Source organism: Phyllostomus discolor, chromosome 5 (genome assembly GCF_004126475.2).
Source record: "Phyllostomus discolor isolate MPI-MPIP mPhyDis1 chromosome 5, mPhyDis1.pri.v3, whole genome shotgun sequence".
Classification (NCBI taxonomy): domain Eukaryota; kingdom Metazoa; phylum Chordata; class Mammalia; order Chiroptera; family Phyllostomidae; genus Phyllostomus; species Phyllostomus discolor.
In genome coordinates, this window is record NC_040907.2 from 554,145 (window position 1) to 572,946 (window position 18,802).

The 18,802-nt window shown below is 70.7% G+C and overlaps 2 protein-coding genes across 2 annotated transcripts in view; both read right to left on the reverse strand.

Moving 5' to 3' along the window:
- Positions 1 to 1,324: 1,324 nt before the first annotated feature.
- Positions 1,325 to 14,746, reverse strand: NADK (NAD kinase). The gene is made up of 12 exons (XM_028512563.2): positions 14,615 to 14,746; positions 6,234 to 6,449; positions 5,768 to 5,851; positions 4,759 to 4,888; positions 4,444 to 4,552; positions 4,269 to 4,354; positions 3,741 to 3,843; positions 3,296 to 3,450; positions 2,988 to 3,087; positions 2,742 to 2,899; positions 2,125 to 2,207; positions 1,325 to 1,687 (listed from the first exon to the last, which is right to left on the reverse strand). Exons 2-12 carry the CDS (start codon positions 6,401 to 6,403, stop codon positions 1,507 to 1,509), a joined length of 1,359 nt encoding a protein of 452 aa, XP_028368364.1. The 5' UTR covers positions 6,404 to 6,449; positions 14,615 to 14,746; the 3' UTR covers positions 1,325 to 1,506.
- GNB1 (G protein subunit beta 1) overlaps positions 1,551 to 18,802 on the reverse strand; it is a 53,643-nt gene continuing 36,391 nt past the window's right edge. Inside the window, exon 11 of the mRNA XM_036025181.1 lies at positions 1,551 to 1,578. The gene's annotated coding sequence lies outside the window, so the exon portion shown is untranslated. The remainder of the gene's footprint in view (positions 1,579 to 18,802) is intronic.

Here is an 18,802-nt window from a genome sequence, read left to right on the forward strand (position 1 = left end):
CCCCCTCGGCCGGCAGGCAGCCGGGTGGGAGCACGGGGGACAGTGAGAGCACACCTCCATGTCCGGCACCAGGCCGAGCGCCAGGCCCTGCCGCGGTCCGGACACCGAGGTGCCTCCATAGGGATGGGGGGGGGGGGGGGGGGGGGGGCAGTGCTGCATCTCGCGCAGACAACGGAGACGGTGCTCAGGCTTCAGGGCCAGCGCCTCGGAGACCCGGCCAAGGGTGACCACGTGCGTGGCCCTAGGCGCCCTCATACGTGCACAAGACCGGGGCGTGTGTCCCCCAAGTGGGCAAGGCACAGTCCCACCCGTCACTGCAGACTCGAGGCCCAGGGAGGGCACCTAGCCCTCCCCTCGCCCCGATCTAGCAGGTGAACGTACCGCTCAGGGACACGTCAGCGCACGGGAACGGGCCCAGGCTGTGGGTGGCTGCTCGGAGAGGGGCCAAGGCCACGTGCAAGCCCAGCCTGGGCTCCCCCCCCACCCCGGGCTCCACCCCAGCTCCGGCCCCCACATGGCAAACGTGCACGCATGTGCTCACACGTGTCCAGGTGGCTGGCTGAGCGGGGCAGTAGCTGGAATGACTGGCTGTCCCTGTGGCCCGAAACCCGAGTGAGCGCCACCACCCCCGTCTCCACACCAGCTGGCTCGTGACAACTGTGAAGCCACATGGCTCCCCAACTGAGAGCCCCCCCGCACCGCGGTGGCCATGCCGCACTGGAGACATGGTCCCACGCCCCTTACACACAAGAAACACAGAACACGGCTCGCTTCATGCCCGTGCTGGGCCTCCTCTGGAATCACGCTCCGAGTGTGCGGGGCAGAGTGCAGGGACAGCACGTCAGTGTGCCTGAGAGAGTCTGGAACGAACACGCAGGGCTGGACACGCCTTCCAGCCCGTGGGGGTGCGGCTCTGATGCGTGCGGAATGTGTGTGGGCTGACCTCTCACCCGACTGCCACCAGGCTCACGGTGCGACGCTCTGCCGCCGCCCGTCACCCCAAAGCCGGGGTGGGAGACAGGGCCTGGGGGGCCGCGTGGGAGGGAGGGGCCCCATCTGCCTGCAACCGCTCCCTGGGGTCTCTTCAGCTGCCTTCCCCCGGAGGACGGCGGGGAGGCGTGGGGCGGGGGTGCGTGTGGCCAAGGGCAGACTTGCCTGTGAGACGGGTGCTCACACACCCAAGGACAGGCTGCCCCCTCCGGGCCCTCTCCATGCAGCAGACTGAGGCACCGAGCTTGCGGCCGGGAGCCGCGGAGCGCCGGGCGGCTCGGGGTCCCCGGCGACGGGACACGCGGGCGAGCCGTGCGGCTTTCCAGCTTCGCTGGTCGCTTCCTTGGCTTGCTCGGAAATGCAAAAGAGGTCAGGTTTGAAAGAGTAGAAACAGCTGATCTGGTCGACAAAAGGCAGATTCGGGGCTCCTCCTCCGGCCACAGCCAGGAGCGACGTGGCCGCTGGCGCCCACGTGGGCGTGCGACCGACCGAGGACGGCGCGCGCGGCCGGCACCGCTAGCCCTCCGTCTCCGTCTCGGTCTCGGTCTCCTCCTCCTCGGCCTCCTCGGCGGCGAAGTGCGCCTGCCGCTTGCGCACGTTCCAGTGCAGGCACTGGGCCAGGCTCTCGAACCAGTCGCTCACGGGGTCCCGGACGCAGATGGAGGGGAGCGGGTAGCACGAGGTAGTGATGCTGAGGCTGGAGAGGGCGCAACGCCGCGCCGTGAGCCCGCGCCCGCCCGCCCGCCCATCCCCTCCCCGGGGCAGCACCCGCCCTCTCCAGCAAGGAGCCAGCCGTGCTGGACCGGGCCCCCCAGCCCGGCCACAGCCCCAGGGGCACTGCCACACATCCCACCCCAGTCCCCGGGGGAGACCCCCAGGGACCCCCAGGCACAGCCGGCGCCGAGGGGACTGGCACCACCAGGGACGGCAGAGCACGGGGCTGCGCACAGCAGCCTGCAGAGGGGCGCCCGCGGGCGTGGGCTGCCGGACGTTAGGCCTGAGACAAGGACCCTGTGGACTCTTGGTGACAAGCTGAGCCTGCAGGGCCCACGTCCCCCAGGGCGTGGCGATGAGGGCAGCAGGCCAGGACACACCCAGCTCCTCATACCCTGCTCCGGCCCCCTGCCCGCCCACCTGTCCCCGTGGCGGATCTCCTGCCTCTTGCGTCCGTCCAGGGACACCCAGGCGGTGTTCCTTGCTTCCGGTGACAGCATGATCTGAAGGGGCCAAGCAGGACAGGCGTGGGCTTGCGTGTGTGCCACCAAGCCCCTCGGGCCCTGCCCCGGGGGGAGGACCCAGCCGGGGGGAACCATGGCACCCACTCCAGGCCGAGGCCAGTTCCGGGCTGTGAAGGCATGAACGGTGTCTGACGGACACCAGCCCTGGAGGACAGCAGGCAGATGTCCCTCCAGGCCCAGGGCCTCCAAACACCCCCACACAGGGGCATGCACAGCTACACAAGGCCGGGCGGCTGGCTGCAGCCCCACCCCCCCCGGAGCCGATGCCCACCTCGAACCGCTCACCCTGCCCCCACCCAACGGGGCGGGCTGCTTCGTGGGGACAGCGCGTGCAGCCGGAGGGGCTGGCCCAGCTCCCGGCACGGCCCCCTGTGCACCGCAACCCGCGGCCGCAGGGGCCCTGAGCGCCAGGGGGTGCCAGGAGACCTGGCCGCTGTGGGCCAGAACCAGCGGTCAGCACCGGGACCCCAGGCAGGGATTCCCCCCGGAGAAGGTGGAGAAGTGGGCTCTGACCTTCAGCTCGACCCCTGCGGGGACCACGATGGGCCGGAAGGACAGCGAGTGGGGGCAGATGGGCGTGATCATGATGGCCGGCACGTTGGGGTGGATCATGGAGGCCCCGGCCGCCGCCGCGTACGCCGTGCTGCCCGTCGGGGTGGACACGATGACACCTGAGGGACAGGCTGTGGGGTCACTCTCCACGCACCGCCCCACCTGAGGGTGCGCAGGGCGTCCCGAACAGCCCCGACGCCCACGTACCGTCGCCCTGCACCGTGGTGATGAGGTGCCCGTCCAGGTACACGTCCACGTTGGACAGGTAGGAGGAGGGGCCTCTGTCGATCACCACCTCGTTCAGGACCTGGGGGCGGGCCGCGTGCTGAGGGCCGGGCAGCACCTCCAGGTGGGCCTGCCCCGGGGGCCCCCGTGCCGCTCCTAGGAGGTCCTGAGGACAGGATGGGGGGCTTCCCTTGGGGTCCAACCAGAGCCCCCCCATCCGGCACCCCTCCCCGGGGCCATCACTGGGGAGGGCAAGGCTGGGGGCCCGGCGGAGGGGCGTGGCCACACACCTGGTACTGCAGGACCTGCTTCCCGGCCTCCGTGTCTCGGTCCGAAGCCAGCACCCCGTTCTCACTGACCCCGTTGGGGGCGGCAACCTTCTTCCCTCTGAGCTCCTTCACGACCTTGACCTTCAGCCGGCTCCGGAGCACAACAGCTGCGTTCCCTGGGGGCACAGGCAGGTCACAACCCCCGCCAGGAACCTCGCCTCCTTCTCCTGAACGGGCCCCCCCGCACTCGCACACACGTCCGAGCTGGTCAGAGCTCTTGGGCCGCTGAGTCCAGAGGGGCTCCAGGGCTGCACGTCACTGACACCCCAGAACTCGGGCGGGGGGGGGGGGGCGGCTGGGGGGCCGAGGGGAGGGGCTGAGCCAAACACGGTGACGACCACACAAACCAGGGGACGGTGAGGCCAGGCTCGGAGCTGCGCGTGGGCTCCAGCGCGCGGGGACTCACCCTGGATCACCTGCGTGACCTGGGTCTGGAAGTTCTCGAAGTTGAAGGGGGTCAGGAAGCCCAGGGAGCCCAGGTGGAACGCCATGACCGGAGGCACGCTGCCCTGTGAGCCGACGGGGCGGCGGACTCAGCAGCCAGTCCCCCCACACGTCCCCCGCCACAGGCGCCCCGGGGTCAGCGCCCGGCCGGGGCGAGGGGCTGGGCCGGCGTGACCGCTGAGGTCAGCAAGGCCAGCAGTGGCGGAGGGAACAGCCCTGCAGGCCCTCCCCCGTGGCCGCCACGCCTGGCCACCTGACGCCCCTAGCGGGGGCCCTGCGGCACTCGGGACCACCCCCGGCCCCCAGCGCAGACTCCCGCCCCCCTGGTGCCGCCCAGGGCTCCCCGCCTGTGCCCCGAGCGGCTGCTGGCCCCCCCCCCCCTCACAGCGCCAGGCGGAGCAGCCCGCCCACCGCAGCGTCCGAGTCAGTGCGCTAGGCGCCAGGTGACATGGTGTGGCGGGGGGGGGGCCCGCCCGGCGAGAGCGCGCACCTGGAAGAGCGAGGAGGCGTACAGCAGCGTCCCGTCCCCGCCCAGGCAGATGATGAAGTCGATGCGGTTGGAGATGTCGTCATAGTCTAGAGGGCGGAGGGGAGAGCCGCGTCAGGCCGCCAGCGCGGGGCCGGGGCGCCCGCTGCTCCCCCGGGCGCGGGCCCCGGGCGCTCGCCTTCTCGGAAGGTGCAGAACTTCTTCTTCACCGTCCCGAAGCCGTCGTCACCCACGATGGCGGGGTCTTCCAGGACCTTCTTCTCCACGTACACAACCATGTTCTTCTCCTGGGACCGACGGGCGCGTCAGCCCCAGCACGAGGCCCGGCCGTCTCCGGCGGCCGGCGACTGCGCAGCGAGCCTCCTGACCCCGCCGGCCCCGGCCCTGGCCCCTCTGTCACCACCCCCACACCCAGGGCGGGCTCCCGCTGGCTGGGGGGGGGGGGGGGCAGAAGGCGGGGCTCGGGCTGCCCCCAGCCCCGCCTCCTGCTCACCTCCATCAGGTACGCGCAGAGCTCCTTGAAGGGCTGCAGCAGGCTGGCGTCCCGGATCTTCCTGATGACGAGGACGCTCTTTGGGGACTTGCTCCACGTCAGCCGCTGGCTGGCGGGGTCCTGGATGTGCCTGTGAGGGGAGAGGAGCGTTGCCACCAGGACAGGCGCGGCCCACTGCTCGCCCAGGAGCCTGTCTGTCGGGCACCCGATGCTGGCCGCACCCACAGCTCACCGCCAAGGCCAGGCCCCCCCGGGGGGGCACAGGGCCTGCTCCCAGTCTGTGCTGCGGTCTGCGGGCACAGGCGGCTGCCGGGCCCCACGCTGGCCGGGGCTGAGGGGCATGACCCTCAGAAGGGTCAGCAGCCGAAGCCTGAGGGCCGGCAGCCCCGCCCCTGGGGCCGCGGCTGCCCCAGAAGTTGGGGACCCCGTGGGGGTGAGCGCGCCACAGGTGCCAGGCTCGGACCCCAGGCTGAGACGGAGTTCCGACTTTCCCAAAACACAAAGCACTGGGGCCAGGAGCAGCACGTCAGAGCTTCCTCAGGAGACACCGCGCAGCCGGGGGGAGCCCAGACTGGGGGCCGGTCATGTGGACCCAGTGAAGTCACCCCGACTGCTCAGGGTGTAAATAGCGTCTCCTCAGGCACCAGGCAGCCCCCGCAGGTGCAGAGGCGGCCTGGCCACACCCCTCAGGCCGAGGCCCGCCCGGTGCGGACGCAGCAGCTGTGAGGCGGGGTTGGCCGCGAACAAGTGAACCGGATGCTACAACGGGCCAGCGTCTTGCGTTGAGAACCGTTGGAGAACAAACGCTTAGACCCACCAAGTGCGTGAGTGTGAAACACACCGTTTTTCTCCCCAGAGTTTTTACTGAAACACACACACACACAAGTACCTGGGCACGGCCCGCCCACCCCACCCATGCTCCAGCGGCTTCTCACTGCGAGCGCCAGAACCTTCCGCAGCACGGCGGCCCCGCCGGACGCTCCCAGGGGGCGCCCCCCAGTGCACTCACATGACGGTCTGGGGGTTCTGCAGCACGCAGGCCTTTGGTCCGAAGGTGGTCACCGGGCACGGCCCGTGCAGAGAGCGGGTCCTCCTGCGGGGTGGGGGGGGGACGGCGGTGACGCCGCGGCAGACACCGTGGTGCGGGCTGCGAGCGTCAGACTCCCCAGGGCAGGGACCCAGGGCCGGGGACCGGCCTGGACCCCTCCTTCCTGCCCTCCTCCCTCTGCCCCTGCCGGCACCTCCGACCGGCCGCCAGCACGCCGGCCCCATCCTCCGCGACAGAACGGGGGCGTTGCGCAAACCCTGGCGCTGCTCACGGGACCCTTGCTCCAGGGGCGAGGCCCGGGCTGGCGGCTCGTGCCGGGGCACCGGGCATGTCCCGCAGCCCTCGGGCCGGAGCACTGCCCCTGGCGGGCTGTGCCCGGGCAGCAGGGCCGGCCTGGGGGCCGGGGCGTCCCGGAGAGCTCGCGTACCTGAACTCCTTCGTGCTGGGGAGGGCGGGCGCGGCCGACAGGCTGCGGGACTTGGCCCGGCCGCGCAGGGGGCGGCCCGGCCCCGCGTCCTCACCCCCGTGGCAGGCGGCGCAGCGGTAGGCCGCGTCCCCGCTCAGCCCCTTCCGCACGCCGACCTCCTCCGGCTCCATCCCCGTCCCCGGCGAGCACAGGCTGCGGTCAGAGGAGCACCGATCCCTGCAAGGGGGGGGGGGGGGGCCGACACAGGGAGGTGAGCACGCACCCAGGCACCCGGCACGCCTGCTCCGTCCCAGTGGAGGGGGGCGGGCGGCTGGCGTCTGCTCGCCCAGGCGGCCCCCCCCCGGCCCCCCGCGCCCCCCCCCCCCCCCAGGAGCTCGGGAACCGACGGCGGCTCTGCACACACCGGGCAGGGCCGAGGGCCGAGGGCCGAAGGGGAGGGCAGAGCTGCCAGGACAGGGGGCGGCGCGTCTCCCCGGTCATGTGGGGCTGCCTGCGGCGGCTCCTGGGGGGGGGGGGTCTGGGTGTGGTTTGAGACGCCCCCAGCCCAGAAACGCCGAACAGAGGCGACCCGTCCGTGCAGGAGCGAGCGCACAGGCGCGTGTCCGACTCCACGCCCTACACGCGGGGCCCGCGGGCGGCTCACCGCACCCCCAGCCTGGCCTGGGTGGCCCTCGGGGGTGGCTCCAGCTCCCCAAGGGAGGGGACGCAGGGGGCACCGTCCTCCGGGCCCCAAGGGCGGGGCATCCGCACAACAGCGACCCCACCCAACAGGCGAGGACGCAGGACACAGGTGCGACGGAGGAAGCCTCGGTGGCTCTGTGCACCGGCCACGGGGGAGCAACGGGAACCGAAAACACCGCGGTCCCCGCTCTAGGGCAGAAAACGCGCAGGGAAGCAACCGGCGCGAGAAGCGCGGGGCCTGCTCCCGACAGGAGCCCAGGGCCACGCCGTGCAGGGCGGCGCCGCCGCGTCCCTGAGGCCTCGGGAGACCGAGTGCACTTGCTGCGGGGACAGCTCTACGACAGGCACAGGCCGTCTAACGCGCGGACTCTTGGAACGGAGACGGTGCCCGGGGTCCACTGCACCCCACTCAACAAGGGGCCACAGCCCACGGGGACCAACAGCAGGCCCTTCTGGGAGGAGGACGCGCTGGCTCCAGGACGCCCACGGACCGGAGGGGCCCACAGCAGCGGAGCGCAGGGAGGCAGCGGAGCCGGGGGGCCCCCACGGCCGGGCAGCCGCAGAGAGCAGTCCATCCGACCGCAGACAGACAGACACGCCCAGAGGGCAGGGCAGCCCCTCTGCAGCGGGGCGGGGGTGGGGGGCACCGCCCCTTCCCCGAGGGTCAGGGGACAGGGCAGCCCCATGTGGAAGGATGGAGTGAGGCCCTCGAGCCACAGGCAGGCGTGAGCTCTAGTCAAACTCCAAGACTCGCAGGGGACGGTGCCGGAGAAAGTCTCTGTGGCCTCGACAAAGTGTTCTGGTTACTTTCCCACGTGTTTATTTAAAAAGATTTCATGTATTTACTGAGAGACAGGGAGCGAGGGAGGAAGAGAGGGAGAGAAACATTGACTGGTTGCCTCTTGGACCAAACCCGACCCAGGCGCACGCCCCGACCAGGAAGCCCACCCGAGACCCCTCGACTCGTGGGGGGGGGGGGGTCGGGGCCCAGCCAACTCAGTCCCACGGGTCCGAGCGGCCCGGCTCTGCCGCGCCAGACGCAAGGAGCACAAACCAGGAGAGAAACCGACTCCACTCCAGTGAACACCTTTCGCCCTTCACGAGACACCGTTGGTGAAATGAACAGCGTCAGTGCAAGCCGCAGGCCGACAGAAAACGTTTGCAAACACACACGACACGGGGGGCTTCCCCCGGAACACACACAGACACGCGGACCGAGAGACGGGCCCGGGCCGCAGCTGCGGCGACGGCTCCGCAGAAGCGCGGGAGCAGACACCCACGCCAGCGGCCGCGAGGGAAGCTGAAACCACAACCAGGTGCACCTGACGCCCGACCAGAACCGCAGCAGGGGCTGGGGGGGGGGGGCCGGGTGGAGCACCGCACCCCCCCCCCCCGGGACCAGCTGGGCAGCTTCCCGCAGGTGAATCCCATGCCTGCTCCGTGCCGCGGCCGTCCCTGCCACAGAGCTCAGCCGAGAGGACGCCGCTGGGGTCCACCTCGAACCGGAGCAGCCCCCACGCGGGCCTCTGCTCAGAGGGCTCCTCCCTCCCGCCCCCCCCCCCAGCATGGGGCGCTGCTGCCGGCCGTCGGGCTCCGTTCTCCGCCCCACCCCGCCCCGCCACGGAGGCCGCAGGAACTCGGCTCTGCTCGGGCTCTCGGCGCCTGAAAGGCCATCCCTGTGTCTCGTGAGGATGAGCGGCCAAGGGGAGACGGCAGCCCCCTTGCTCGAGGCTGGCGCTCAGGGCGCAGGCTGGTCTGGACACAGGAGCCTGCTGGGTTGGCGGGGGGGGGGGGGGGGGCACCCACAAGGGCACAAGGGCAGGCCGCACGGGCTCCCTGGGGCCAGGCGGCGGCTGAGGACCGAACCCGGCGCCCGCCTGCCTCCATTCAGGAGCCGGACGGAAGGGGCGTGGGGTGGGGCCTGGAGCCGGGAGGAAGCTGGAGGGCGAGGCCAGAAGCCGAACTGGCCGGGACAGGCCGGCAGCCAGGGAGCGGCCGCGAGCGCAGGTCGAAGGGCACCGGGACCAGCCGGCGGGAGACACAGGCGGGTGCTGGCTGCCGTGTGGACATACTGGGAGGATCCGCTCCCTGCCTCGTGACGCCGTTCAAGTCAAACACGCAGGGGTCGCCTCTGCCGAGCACCGGCCCGACCCCGGCCCCCCGGAGCTGACCCACCCGTTTCCCCACGCCCCCGGGGCGGCCGGCACCCAGGTGAGGGCGGCCTGTCCCGCACCAGGAGCATGAGAGCCAGGAGCCCGGCCGGCACGGCTCGGTGGGCCGGAGAGTGCCCCTCAACCAGAAGGTTCTGGGTTGGATTCCCCGTCAGGGCCCATGCCTGGGCTGCAGCCTCGACCCCGGGTCTGGCCAGGCGCCCGCGGGAGGCGGCCCCTCTCTCCAAAACCAGAGGGAAGATTTGTCCCTGACAAATGCCCCCGGGAGAAGGGGAGCCCGCCGGGCTGTCCCCGGGGGGCCAAGGAAGGCGCAGGTCAGACCACCCCCCGCGCCCGCACGTGAGCTGGTCCTCGGCCCCGAGCTCAGGCAGAGAGGCACTACAGACCCCGGGACGGAGGGCGGGGTCCGTGGGGAAGCAGGGGACAGGCCGCACAAAAAGCAGCCGTGGCCAACACAGAGCAAAGGCCACAGGCAGACGCGCCCGGGCAGGCGGCAGGGGTCCCTCTGCGTGTCCCGCTCCGTGTGAGCGAGCCTGAGGCGCAGGGACGGGACGTGAGCTCCCCAGGGCCCCAGAGCTGGGACGGGCACAGCCGGCCCCGGGGCTGGCACACACAGGCCCCAGCCCAGAGCCACGGGGGACAGACGTTGGCCCCAACGCAGCAGAGAGGCCCGACAGACGGGCCGAGGGAAACACAGCCCGTCCCCTTCCAGGACTCAGCCGAAGGGCACAGCCAGGGCACCCCCCCCAGCACGGGGCTGACACCGTGGGGGGTGGGTAGGGAGGCAGGGGTGCCTGGGGGAGCCCCAGTGACGCGAGAGCGACGCGGGCAAACGCCGCCGACAGAGTGACGGGGGAGGGGGCTCTGGGGGGGGGGCTCCGCGGGGCAGTCACTGGGGGGCACCTGTGGTCCTGAGGTCAGGGGTCCCACACCGACCCCCAGCCGGAGCTGGAGGGGGTGCTGGAACCCCAGACGTGGAAAACCGTCACTCCGGGGAGGCGCGGGGGTAACGAGCTGGTCAGGCCGCTGCAACCGGAGGAGAAAAGTGACGAACGAGACCCGTGAAGCTGCAACGTTCAGAACGGTTGTGAGGGCTGCACGGTCACCAGCTTTGTCCCGTGTGCCGTGACGGGGCACACGGTCGAGGGACGAACAGCCGACGTCGTTCCCGTCTGCGCGGCTGGGGGGGTGCAGTCGGCACAGTGCTCCCCGTCCAATCCCCGGGTTTGTTCGTCAGGTGGGAAGTCACGCACGCAGCCCTGGCCATGCGGCTCGGCAGGGGGGCGTCACCCCCACCGGGCACACAGCCCGTCCCTGGGTGGGGCGCTTGCCTGGGGTGCAGTCCAGGTCCCCAGCTGGGGGTGTGCGAGAGGCAACCACACCAGGATGCTTCTCTCCCTCCCTTCCCCTCTCTGAAATGAATAAGGAAATAAATAAAATGTTTGTTAAAAAACTAAAGCCCTACTTTTAAAACAGCGGTTGCACAGACTCAGCACGGCACAAAGCGGTGCCCCGGGCCCGTGTCTGCATGGGGACGACCGCCCCGCCCCCACAACCCCTGCCACCCCCACACGCACTGCCATGGTCCCCCCCCCTCCCCGTGCTGCCCGGGGCGACAGGCAGGACACAGCCCCCACAGGCAGCGCCCGAGCGCTGCTGCCGCCTCGGCTCCTCCCCTCGGGCAGCCGCACGGGCAGCACCGAGCCTCCAGAGGGGACTCGACCCCAACAGCTTGCGCTGGAGAAGGGTCAGCCCATGGCCAGCGGGGTCGGCCCCGGGAGGGCGAGGCCGGCTCCGTCGCCGGGACGCAGCGCGCCCACAGGGCAGGAGGGGGGCAGCACACGCCGGGCTGCAGCAGCTGAGGCACAGGCCCGCCCTCCGTGAGGGAACCCCAGCACCCGGAGCCGAGGGGCGCCCCTGGGCTGGATGAGGAACGTCCACCAGGGCCCAGGCCAACGTCCTGCTCCTGCTCCGTGGTGAAAAAACGAACACCTCCCCCCCCAGCCTGGGGGCAAGGCCGGGCACATGCTCACCGCCTGGCAGGGCAGAGGGCAGAGGGCAGAGGGCTGAAGGCCGCGGCCCGGGCTCAGGCCCAGCAGACGGGGACGGGGCAAAGCCAGCACAAATCCAGTGCTCGCCGTCGCCCGGACCCCCGCAATGCCAGCGTGGTGCCACACGGGGGCGCCACACGCGTCCAACGCGCGGGGCCGTAATCACAAGGAAACCTCGGGATGCCTTCAGCAAACGCACAACTTCGGGGGCTGGGCCGCGTCAGGGCCCGAGGGCCGCAGGCCGGGCACCCCGACAGAGGGCTCCTGTGCCGGGGAGAACCGAGCACCTTCGGGGGCCGGAGGCGCCCGTCCAGCAGGGACGAGCAGGCTCCTTCCAGATCTGCTGGGGGGGGAACGGGGGGAGGGGTGGAGGCTGCAGGGCTGGCAGCACCAGGAAAAGACGAGCAGGAAGAGGTTGGCTCTCCCATCGGGACGGGCCCCCGCCCTGTGGTGGGCTGGCCAGCGGCGCGGGCAGGCAGGCCCACAGGCCGCGGGGCAGGGCAGGGCCACACAGCGGCCAGCCAGCCTCGGCCGAGGGCCCCGGGGACACACTGAGGAAGGGCGGGCGGATCTCCCTAAGCGGCCCTGGAGCCCTTCGGCGTCCACAGGCAAAGAAACCAAGCCCCCCCGCCCCCCCAAACTCCACACCCTGAACAAAAACGAACTCAAAAGGGATCAAAATCTGTTGTGCCTCGTGTAACCCACGAAGCACAGAACCCGCGTGAGGAAGCACAGGGGACACTTCTGGGACCCAGGGCCTCGGGGAACTGTTTCCACGTGACGCGAAGAGCACAGCCCATGCAAGGGAAAGAGCCCCAGGAGCCCGGCCCCGCGGGGACCCTGCCCCGGGAGACCGGAAAAGGGGCTGCGGGCTAGGGGACCCCACCGCGGGCTCGCGGCCGGAGGGCACCGGTGCTGGAGCACAGGCACAGAGCCCCCCGGGACGCGGGCAGGGAGGGGGTCGGCGGAGAGGGCGCACAGGCCTGAGCAAGGGCGCCGGCCACCGGGAAGTGCAAGTGCACACGGAGAGGGGGCGTCGCCGGACACCCCCCAGCACCACCGAGAAGACAAAGGGCCGGGGGTCTCGGAGACCAGGCCTGCTCGAGGGCGGGAACTGGACAGCACAGTCCCCCGGGGGGGGGGCCAGCCGGCAGCTCCGTTCAAACACTGAACACCCCACCGGGCCCCCCACCCGGCCCCCGACCCAGAGGAAACCTCGTGCCCACCCAGGAACCCGCACGGGGGAGCTCTCGGCAGCTTTACCGAGGGTGGGCCGGCCGGCGGGGGGAGGGCTGGGCACCACAGAGGGACGGTCCGCTGGGACCTGCCACGGCTCGGTGGCCCTCGGAGGGGTCCTGCTGAGGGAAAGGCCTGTCTCGAGGGCCCCCGGGACGACTGATGACCTAGAGGGGCACGGGGCTGGCGGGCTGCCTGCTGTGGGGACAGCCACACACACAGAGGCAGACTCGGGGAACCCCGCAGTCACCTGCAGGCCACACGGGCGAGGCCCGAAGAGCCTGTGCCACGGCACCCACCCGCCCTCCCTTCTCCACGCCGCCTTCCCGCTGCTCCCACGTGCGAGCGATGCCGGTACCCGGGAGGGCGCAGGGTCGGTCTGAACCGTGTCCCGACCGCCCTGGGGGCCACGGTGCCGCGGGACCGCTCAGGACCAGCTCGGCCGGGTGCGCAAGCGCGGGCCCCTCGCCAGGTAGGCCAGGGGCAGGTTCCTGGCGGGGGCGGACGAGAGGCTGCCAACCCCTGTCTCTCCCCCGCTCCTTCTCCCTCCCTCCCCCTCTCGCGGAGAAAAAAAGCACCAGATAATCTTAAAAAGGAGGTAAACCAACGAAAACAACAAAACACAAACGTACTTAAAAACCCCCCACGACTACCTGACGACCAGACGGTAAACTAACTCAAGAAAAAAATCACATTAAACATGAAAACCAGCTTTAAAATTTACCTCCAAAGCACGTTTCTGACAATGGTGAGTCGGTACTCACATTTCACTCAAGTCCGTTTGGTGTGTCCTGAAAAGACGACATTCGAACTCGGCCCAAGTTCATTCCTGGCCCTGATTTCCACTGACAGCCTCTGCGGGGGGGCGGGACAGGGGCGACTGGGGCCCAGTAACAGGGTCCTCTGGGTGAGGAGCCCCAGGAGGCAAATGCACGAGAAATCTGCAAGCGCCACACGCACCCCTAGATCGAGACGATCCGGTGCGAGCTTTCACCACGCGACCGCTGACAAAAAGGGGCGTCCACTCCTCGACGCCAGCGGGAAGCGGTTCAGCCTCGCCAGTCGGGCCGAGCGGGGGAAAAGTCCCGTTCACTTGCCTCCTCTCCTCCCCCAACACATGAGGAGCAGCCGGTGCCGGGCAAGGACGTGGGGAGGCTGGGCGCTCCCGGATCCAGGCCTGGCGGGGGCTGTGGAGAGGGGCCCACGCAGGGCACTGGGAGGAGGGCCAGGCGGGTCAGGGCCGGCACAAAGGGAGAGGCAGCAGCAGCTGCCCGAGGGCCCATCCACAGGCCCGGAGACCCCCGCCCCCTCAGGGCGTGCTCCAGGGGGTCCCTCTAACTGCTCGGGACACTCCGGCTACAGGGAAGCTGCTATTTCAGGTCATAAAGACAAAGACCGTAGACTCAGACAAAACACTCCCCCCCCCACCTGCGCCCCCACCTCTTCAATATGCTGGAGGCACCCACCTTTTCTCAAACGTCTCATCCATGAAGTCGACTCTTGCCTGCTTTACTATCAGAGGCACTGGCCCCCTCCCACAGGGCAGCCACCTCTGCTCCCCAAGAATGCTGCTTGGCCGGCTAAGGGACCCTTGTCACCGTGTGTAAGTTGCACGCGGTTTCCGGCTGGCAACACAACCCGACCTCAAGTTCAAAGAAAAAAACCCAGAACCACCTCGAGAGCCCGCCTCCGGAGACAGCCCGGGGCGCACTCGCTCCGCCCCTCGGTGGCTGGAGCAAAGGTGACGGCGGGGCAAGGTGTGGGCGCCGCGCCGGGGACAGAGGGCAGCGCGGCCCGGGTGGGGGCAGGACGCGTGGAAGGAGCCCCCGAAGGGCGACATGCCGTGCGCCGGGACGGCACCTCGGTTATCCCGCCCGAGGGCGCGGCCTGGGCGACTCCTGGGCCACCCGCGAGGCTGCGGTCACGCGGAGCGGGCCCAGGGCCGCGGCGACGGGAGCAGGTTACTCCGGACCTAGGCCGCCGGCGGGGCCTCCGGGATGAACGCCGAGCTCCAAGGCCCCCGTCGGAGAGCGCCGCGCCCTGCGCGCTCCGCGAGGCCGCCCGGCAGCGTCCCGGGGGCCCGGGCCGGGTGGGCGTCGTCCCCTCAAGCCCGGCCCACGGCCGGCAGACGCCCCTTTCCCGGGACTGGGGCAGCGGCCAGCGCCTCCCGGCGTCCACACCCCCGGGCCCCGACCCCGCGACCGCAGGCGGCCGGCCGGGCCGAGGGGCGGCGCGCACTCACCGTTCGCTGCTGCGGGCGCCTGCGGGGCCGTCCGCTTGCCGGGCCCGGTCCCCGGACTCCGCCGCCCCGCCGCTGCTCGTCCTCACGAGCCGCCCCCCGGCGCCGCGGCCGCCCCCCGCCCCATGGCCGCCCGGACCGCGGCGCCGGCCCGCCTCGCAGCCCTGCCGCCGCGCCGCCAGTGCGCACGCGCGCCCCGCCCCGCGCGCGCGCCCCGCCCACAGACGCCGGCGCGGGGCGCGGGGTGCGGGAGGCGGTCCCAGGGCGAGTGGCGAGGCCCGGGCTGCCTCCGAGGACGAGTCGTGGTCCCGCTCACCCCGCCGCGTCGGGAGCACGTGCGGCCGCCCGCTCCCCCTGACCCTGACCCTGACCCCTGACCCGCCCCGCTCCCCGCCCCCGAAGCCTAGGCCGGCTCGCCGCCGTCCCCGCCAGTGGGGGCCCCACCCACCGAAGATTCCGTGACGACTCTGCTTCGAAGGAACCTGTGTCGGGAACCCAGACTCGGTGTGAACACCTGCGGCAGACCCGCGCCCCTGCGCTGGCGGCGCAGCTGGAGGGAGCGGACCCCGCCCACCTCCAGCCGCCTGGCCGGTCCGTTCACACTGCCCGGCCTCAGTGGCTCTGGGCCTGCGGTCTGGGTGGAGCCCCTGGAGGGTGGCCCGCCGGCGCTGTCCCCCCACCCCCGGAGTGGAGCGCCCGGAGAAGGGGACAGGGCCAAGGCCTCAGTGCGCGCCTTGCAGCTTCTGTTGGAGCTGCCGCCTCCCAGCGGCCGGGGCGCTTCTCCCAAGGCTCCCCCCCCCCACCCCCGCCGCCACCCCCGTTGAGGGTTCCCCGCCAGCGCAGCCTGGCGTCGGGCCCCAGCGGCGTACTGGGGGACACCGCAGGACACGGCCCCGGGCAGTGCGCTGCGGGGTGTTTCGTAACCTGCCTGGCTCCCCCGGTGCCAGCCACCATTCCCTCTCCACACCGGGTCTCCCCGAGACAGCCCCCCCGCCCGCCCCTCTGCAGCAGCTGGGCCCCCAGCTGGCCCAGCATCCCCCCCACTCCACCCCCAGTGGGCGCTAGTCTTCCCTGGCTGGGATTCCTGGCCCGCTGTCCACCGACCTGGAACACTGCTGGTCACAGGGAAGGGCAGGTCTCGCTGCTGTCCTGGGACCACGGGGCAGTGAGAGTACCCAGAGTGAGTGAGTGAGTGAGTGAGAGGGAAGGGGGTCGAGCCAGACGGGGGACTCTGTGGGGATTTCTCAAGCTCCGTAACTTCCCCATGTGCTGTTTTGAAAAGCCAACTTCTCTTCCCCAAAGTGACGGCCAGCCACACCCACAGGAGGAGACGCCTCCGGGGTTGCGCTTTTGGGTACATCCCACCAACAAAACAATGCCAGTGCCCGACCTGGCACTGGCCACGACCTGACACCGGGCCTGGCCTCCCAAGGAGCTCTAGATCTAGCTGGACAGTCTGCAGAGAAGGCACCAAGGCATGAGCCTGGGCAGGGTCACTGGCCAAGGACAGAGCAGGCACCCTTGCTGGGTACCTGCCCTCTGAAGGGAACTGTGTATGTAACCATGGCAACCCTCTGTCCACTGTGGACCGGAGAGGCTGGCAGGAGCACCTCCTTTCGATGATGGGACAACTGCGTGACCAGACCCCCTTCTGGCCCCAGGGCAGCCCTGGGGGCTCAGAGGCCGGGGCTCACACACAGCCCCAAAGGGCTGAGCAGCAGTAGCTCCGTAGCCAGGCCCGTGTGGGGGGTGGGGGTCGCGCCTGCGGGCATCTGGGAGGCTCCTGGAGGAAGTGCTCCTCGTCAGACTCCAAGGGCTGAGTCAGGCCTCGGCGTGGAGAGGGAGGCTGACAGCACACAGGCGGGGCAGGGACGGGAGGGACACTCGTCCAGCCAGTTTGGGCGGGGCGGGGCCCTGCCTCCAGGCACAGGGATCTGGGAAGGCCGGTTGTCCTCCCCTCAGGCCGAGCAGGGGCCTCCCCCTGTAGCCAGCGCTCTACCTCACCCTAGCTTGGTCGTTTCCTTAGACATGGCTCCACATTGGTCAAGCGGCACGCCCACAAACCTGGGAGCCGCCCTCTTCAGAAGGCTGAATGGTGGACAGCAGAGTGGGGGGGGCACCGGTGGGAGAAGCAGGGAGCCTGCACCCTGGGAGGTGTGGAACAGGCTGGGGGGGGCACCCTGGGTTTGGGTGCAGTCTGGGGCGCCCCCTGCCTCTAGGGTGCAAGCAGGAGCGCCCCAGGCCCTCAGATGCAGAGTGGAGGGGGTGCCCCCCTCTGGGGTCCTGCTCCCAGCCCTGGGGAGGGTGGCTGCAGCTGGGTCTGGCTGGAGTGCCGGGAGTAAACAGAGGCTGCCCTGCCCCCAAAAGGGGAACCAGCAGCAGCCTGAGGGGCAGGGAGGGACGGAGGTTCCGGGGAAGAGGTGTGTCTCAGGTTACCCTGAGGTCAGCCTGTTTACCCCCAGGTTCTGGCGTCCAGCCAGCGGCCGGGAGCAGTCCAGCCCCACCCGCCTGGCTTGACCCGGCCCTCCCCAAGGAGAAGGTCTAGGGCGGTGTGCTGGCCCGTCACCTGTGGGGCTGGTGCGGGGGCCACACCTTTCCCTGCAGACCAGCCAGGTGCCAGGCACACAGCACAGCCAGGAGCGACGCCTTTGGGCGGGCCGTGTGTCCGTTCCCGTGGGGGTGCGAGGAGGCACGCATGCGCCCGGAGCCCCCGCAGGGCCCTGAGGCCGAGGGCCGCCCACTCCAGCACCCCGAGTGCGGTGCCCCCCACCCCCGAGTTCTCATGAGGTGCCGCTGCCATCTGCAGTTCTGTTGTTTTTAGTTCCCTGGTTGGGGAACGGAGCACGGCTTCGGGGGGGTGGGGGTGGGGGTGGGGGCGGGGAGTGTCGCCTTGCCGTGCCACTCACTGATGCGTTGTCGGCTGGGGCTGGTGGGAGTGTGCCCTGGGGGGGACACCACCCCCGCCCCGTGTTTGGGGACGATGCCCTGACCACTGCACCACCCGGCCAGGGCTGTGCAGTGGTCAGCCGGGCCCCACGAGGGCGGGACGAGGGACCGATGAGCCCAGGGCCAAGCGCCTGGCGCAGCTCGGCGCTGGGGACGGAGGGAAGCCGCGCCTGGTGGCAGTGGTGTGGACACGAGGACCCGCGGTCGCTGTGGGGCTGGCTCGGGCGGCCGCGGCCGCGGTCCAGAGTGGAGGGTGGCGCCCCCACCCCTGGGCCTCCCCTGAGAGGCCGCCCTGCCAAGCGCCCCTCAGCTCAGGAGGAGGTGCCAGCACCCACCCTGAGAGTCACGGGCACCTCGCCACGCCTCCGGGACGAGGACGGGACGCCCTCCTCGTCTCAAACTGGCCCCTGAAGACTCTGACTTTTCGGGCAGCTCCCCCTTTTTCCAGAGCACGCAGTTCCTGCTCAGACAGATGGGGGTGCAGTCAGAGGGCAGCCTGTCCCGGGAGGCCCTGGGGGGTGGACAGGAGGACGGGCTGCTGGGGCCGTGCTGTCGGAATGCCCCGTCACCCTCCGTGCGCCCTCTGTGAAGGGGGCAGAAGAGCTGGCAGGAGGCTGGGCCGCCACGGCCGCTGGTCAGACCCGACTGCGCAGGGACGGCGGCCGCCCCCCACCCCCCGCCCGCGAAGGAGCAGCCACACCCGAGTCCCTCGTGTCAAACTGCTTTATTACATCTTAAATAACAGTACAGCTTAATACAGGGTCTACCTTGTTCCAGCTCCCTCGCAGTACAGTGACTGAAAATTAAATACAAAAGGGCAGGGCAGGTGCAGACAGCTCTACAGGGTGTGGACGGAGGGGCTCCCGCCCGTCCTGCCGGGCCAGGCCTGGCAGCCCGCCCAGGAGGCTCCGCGCCGGCCCGGGCGAGCTCGGGGACGGCCAGCAGCCGGTCCACACGCCGCTGCGGACACGGCTCGGAGGAAACCAGGTGTGGGGGGGGGGGGGGGGCCGGGGACTAGAAAAGTGGGGCCTTGGGTGCGAAAGGCTGGTTTCTCGGGAGACGGGCCGCAAGGAGTGGACAGAGGAAGGCCGGCGTCTCTGGCCCCTGCCCCCCAGAATCCAACCGCGGTCACTTGGGACGGGACTGGCTTGCATCAAGAAAGAAAGACGACAGTGACTCATCCTGCTGCTCAAGCGTGCCGGGCCGCGCACGGTACTGCTCCGGGCGTGCGGCGCGGTGGGGGAC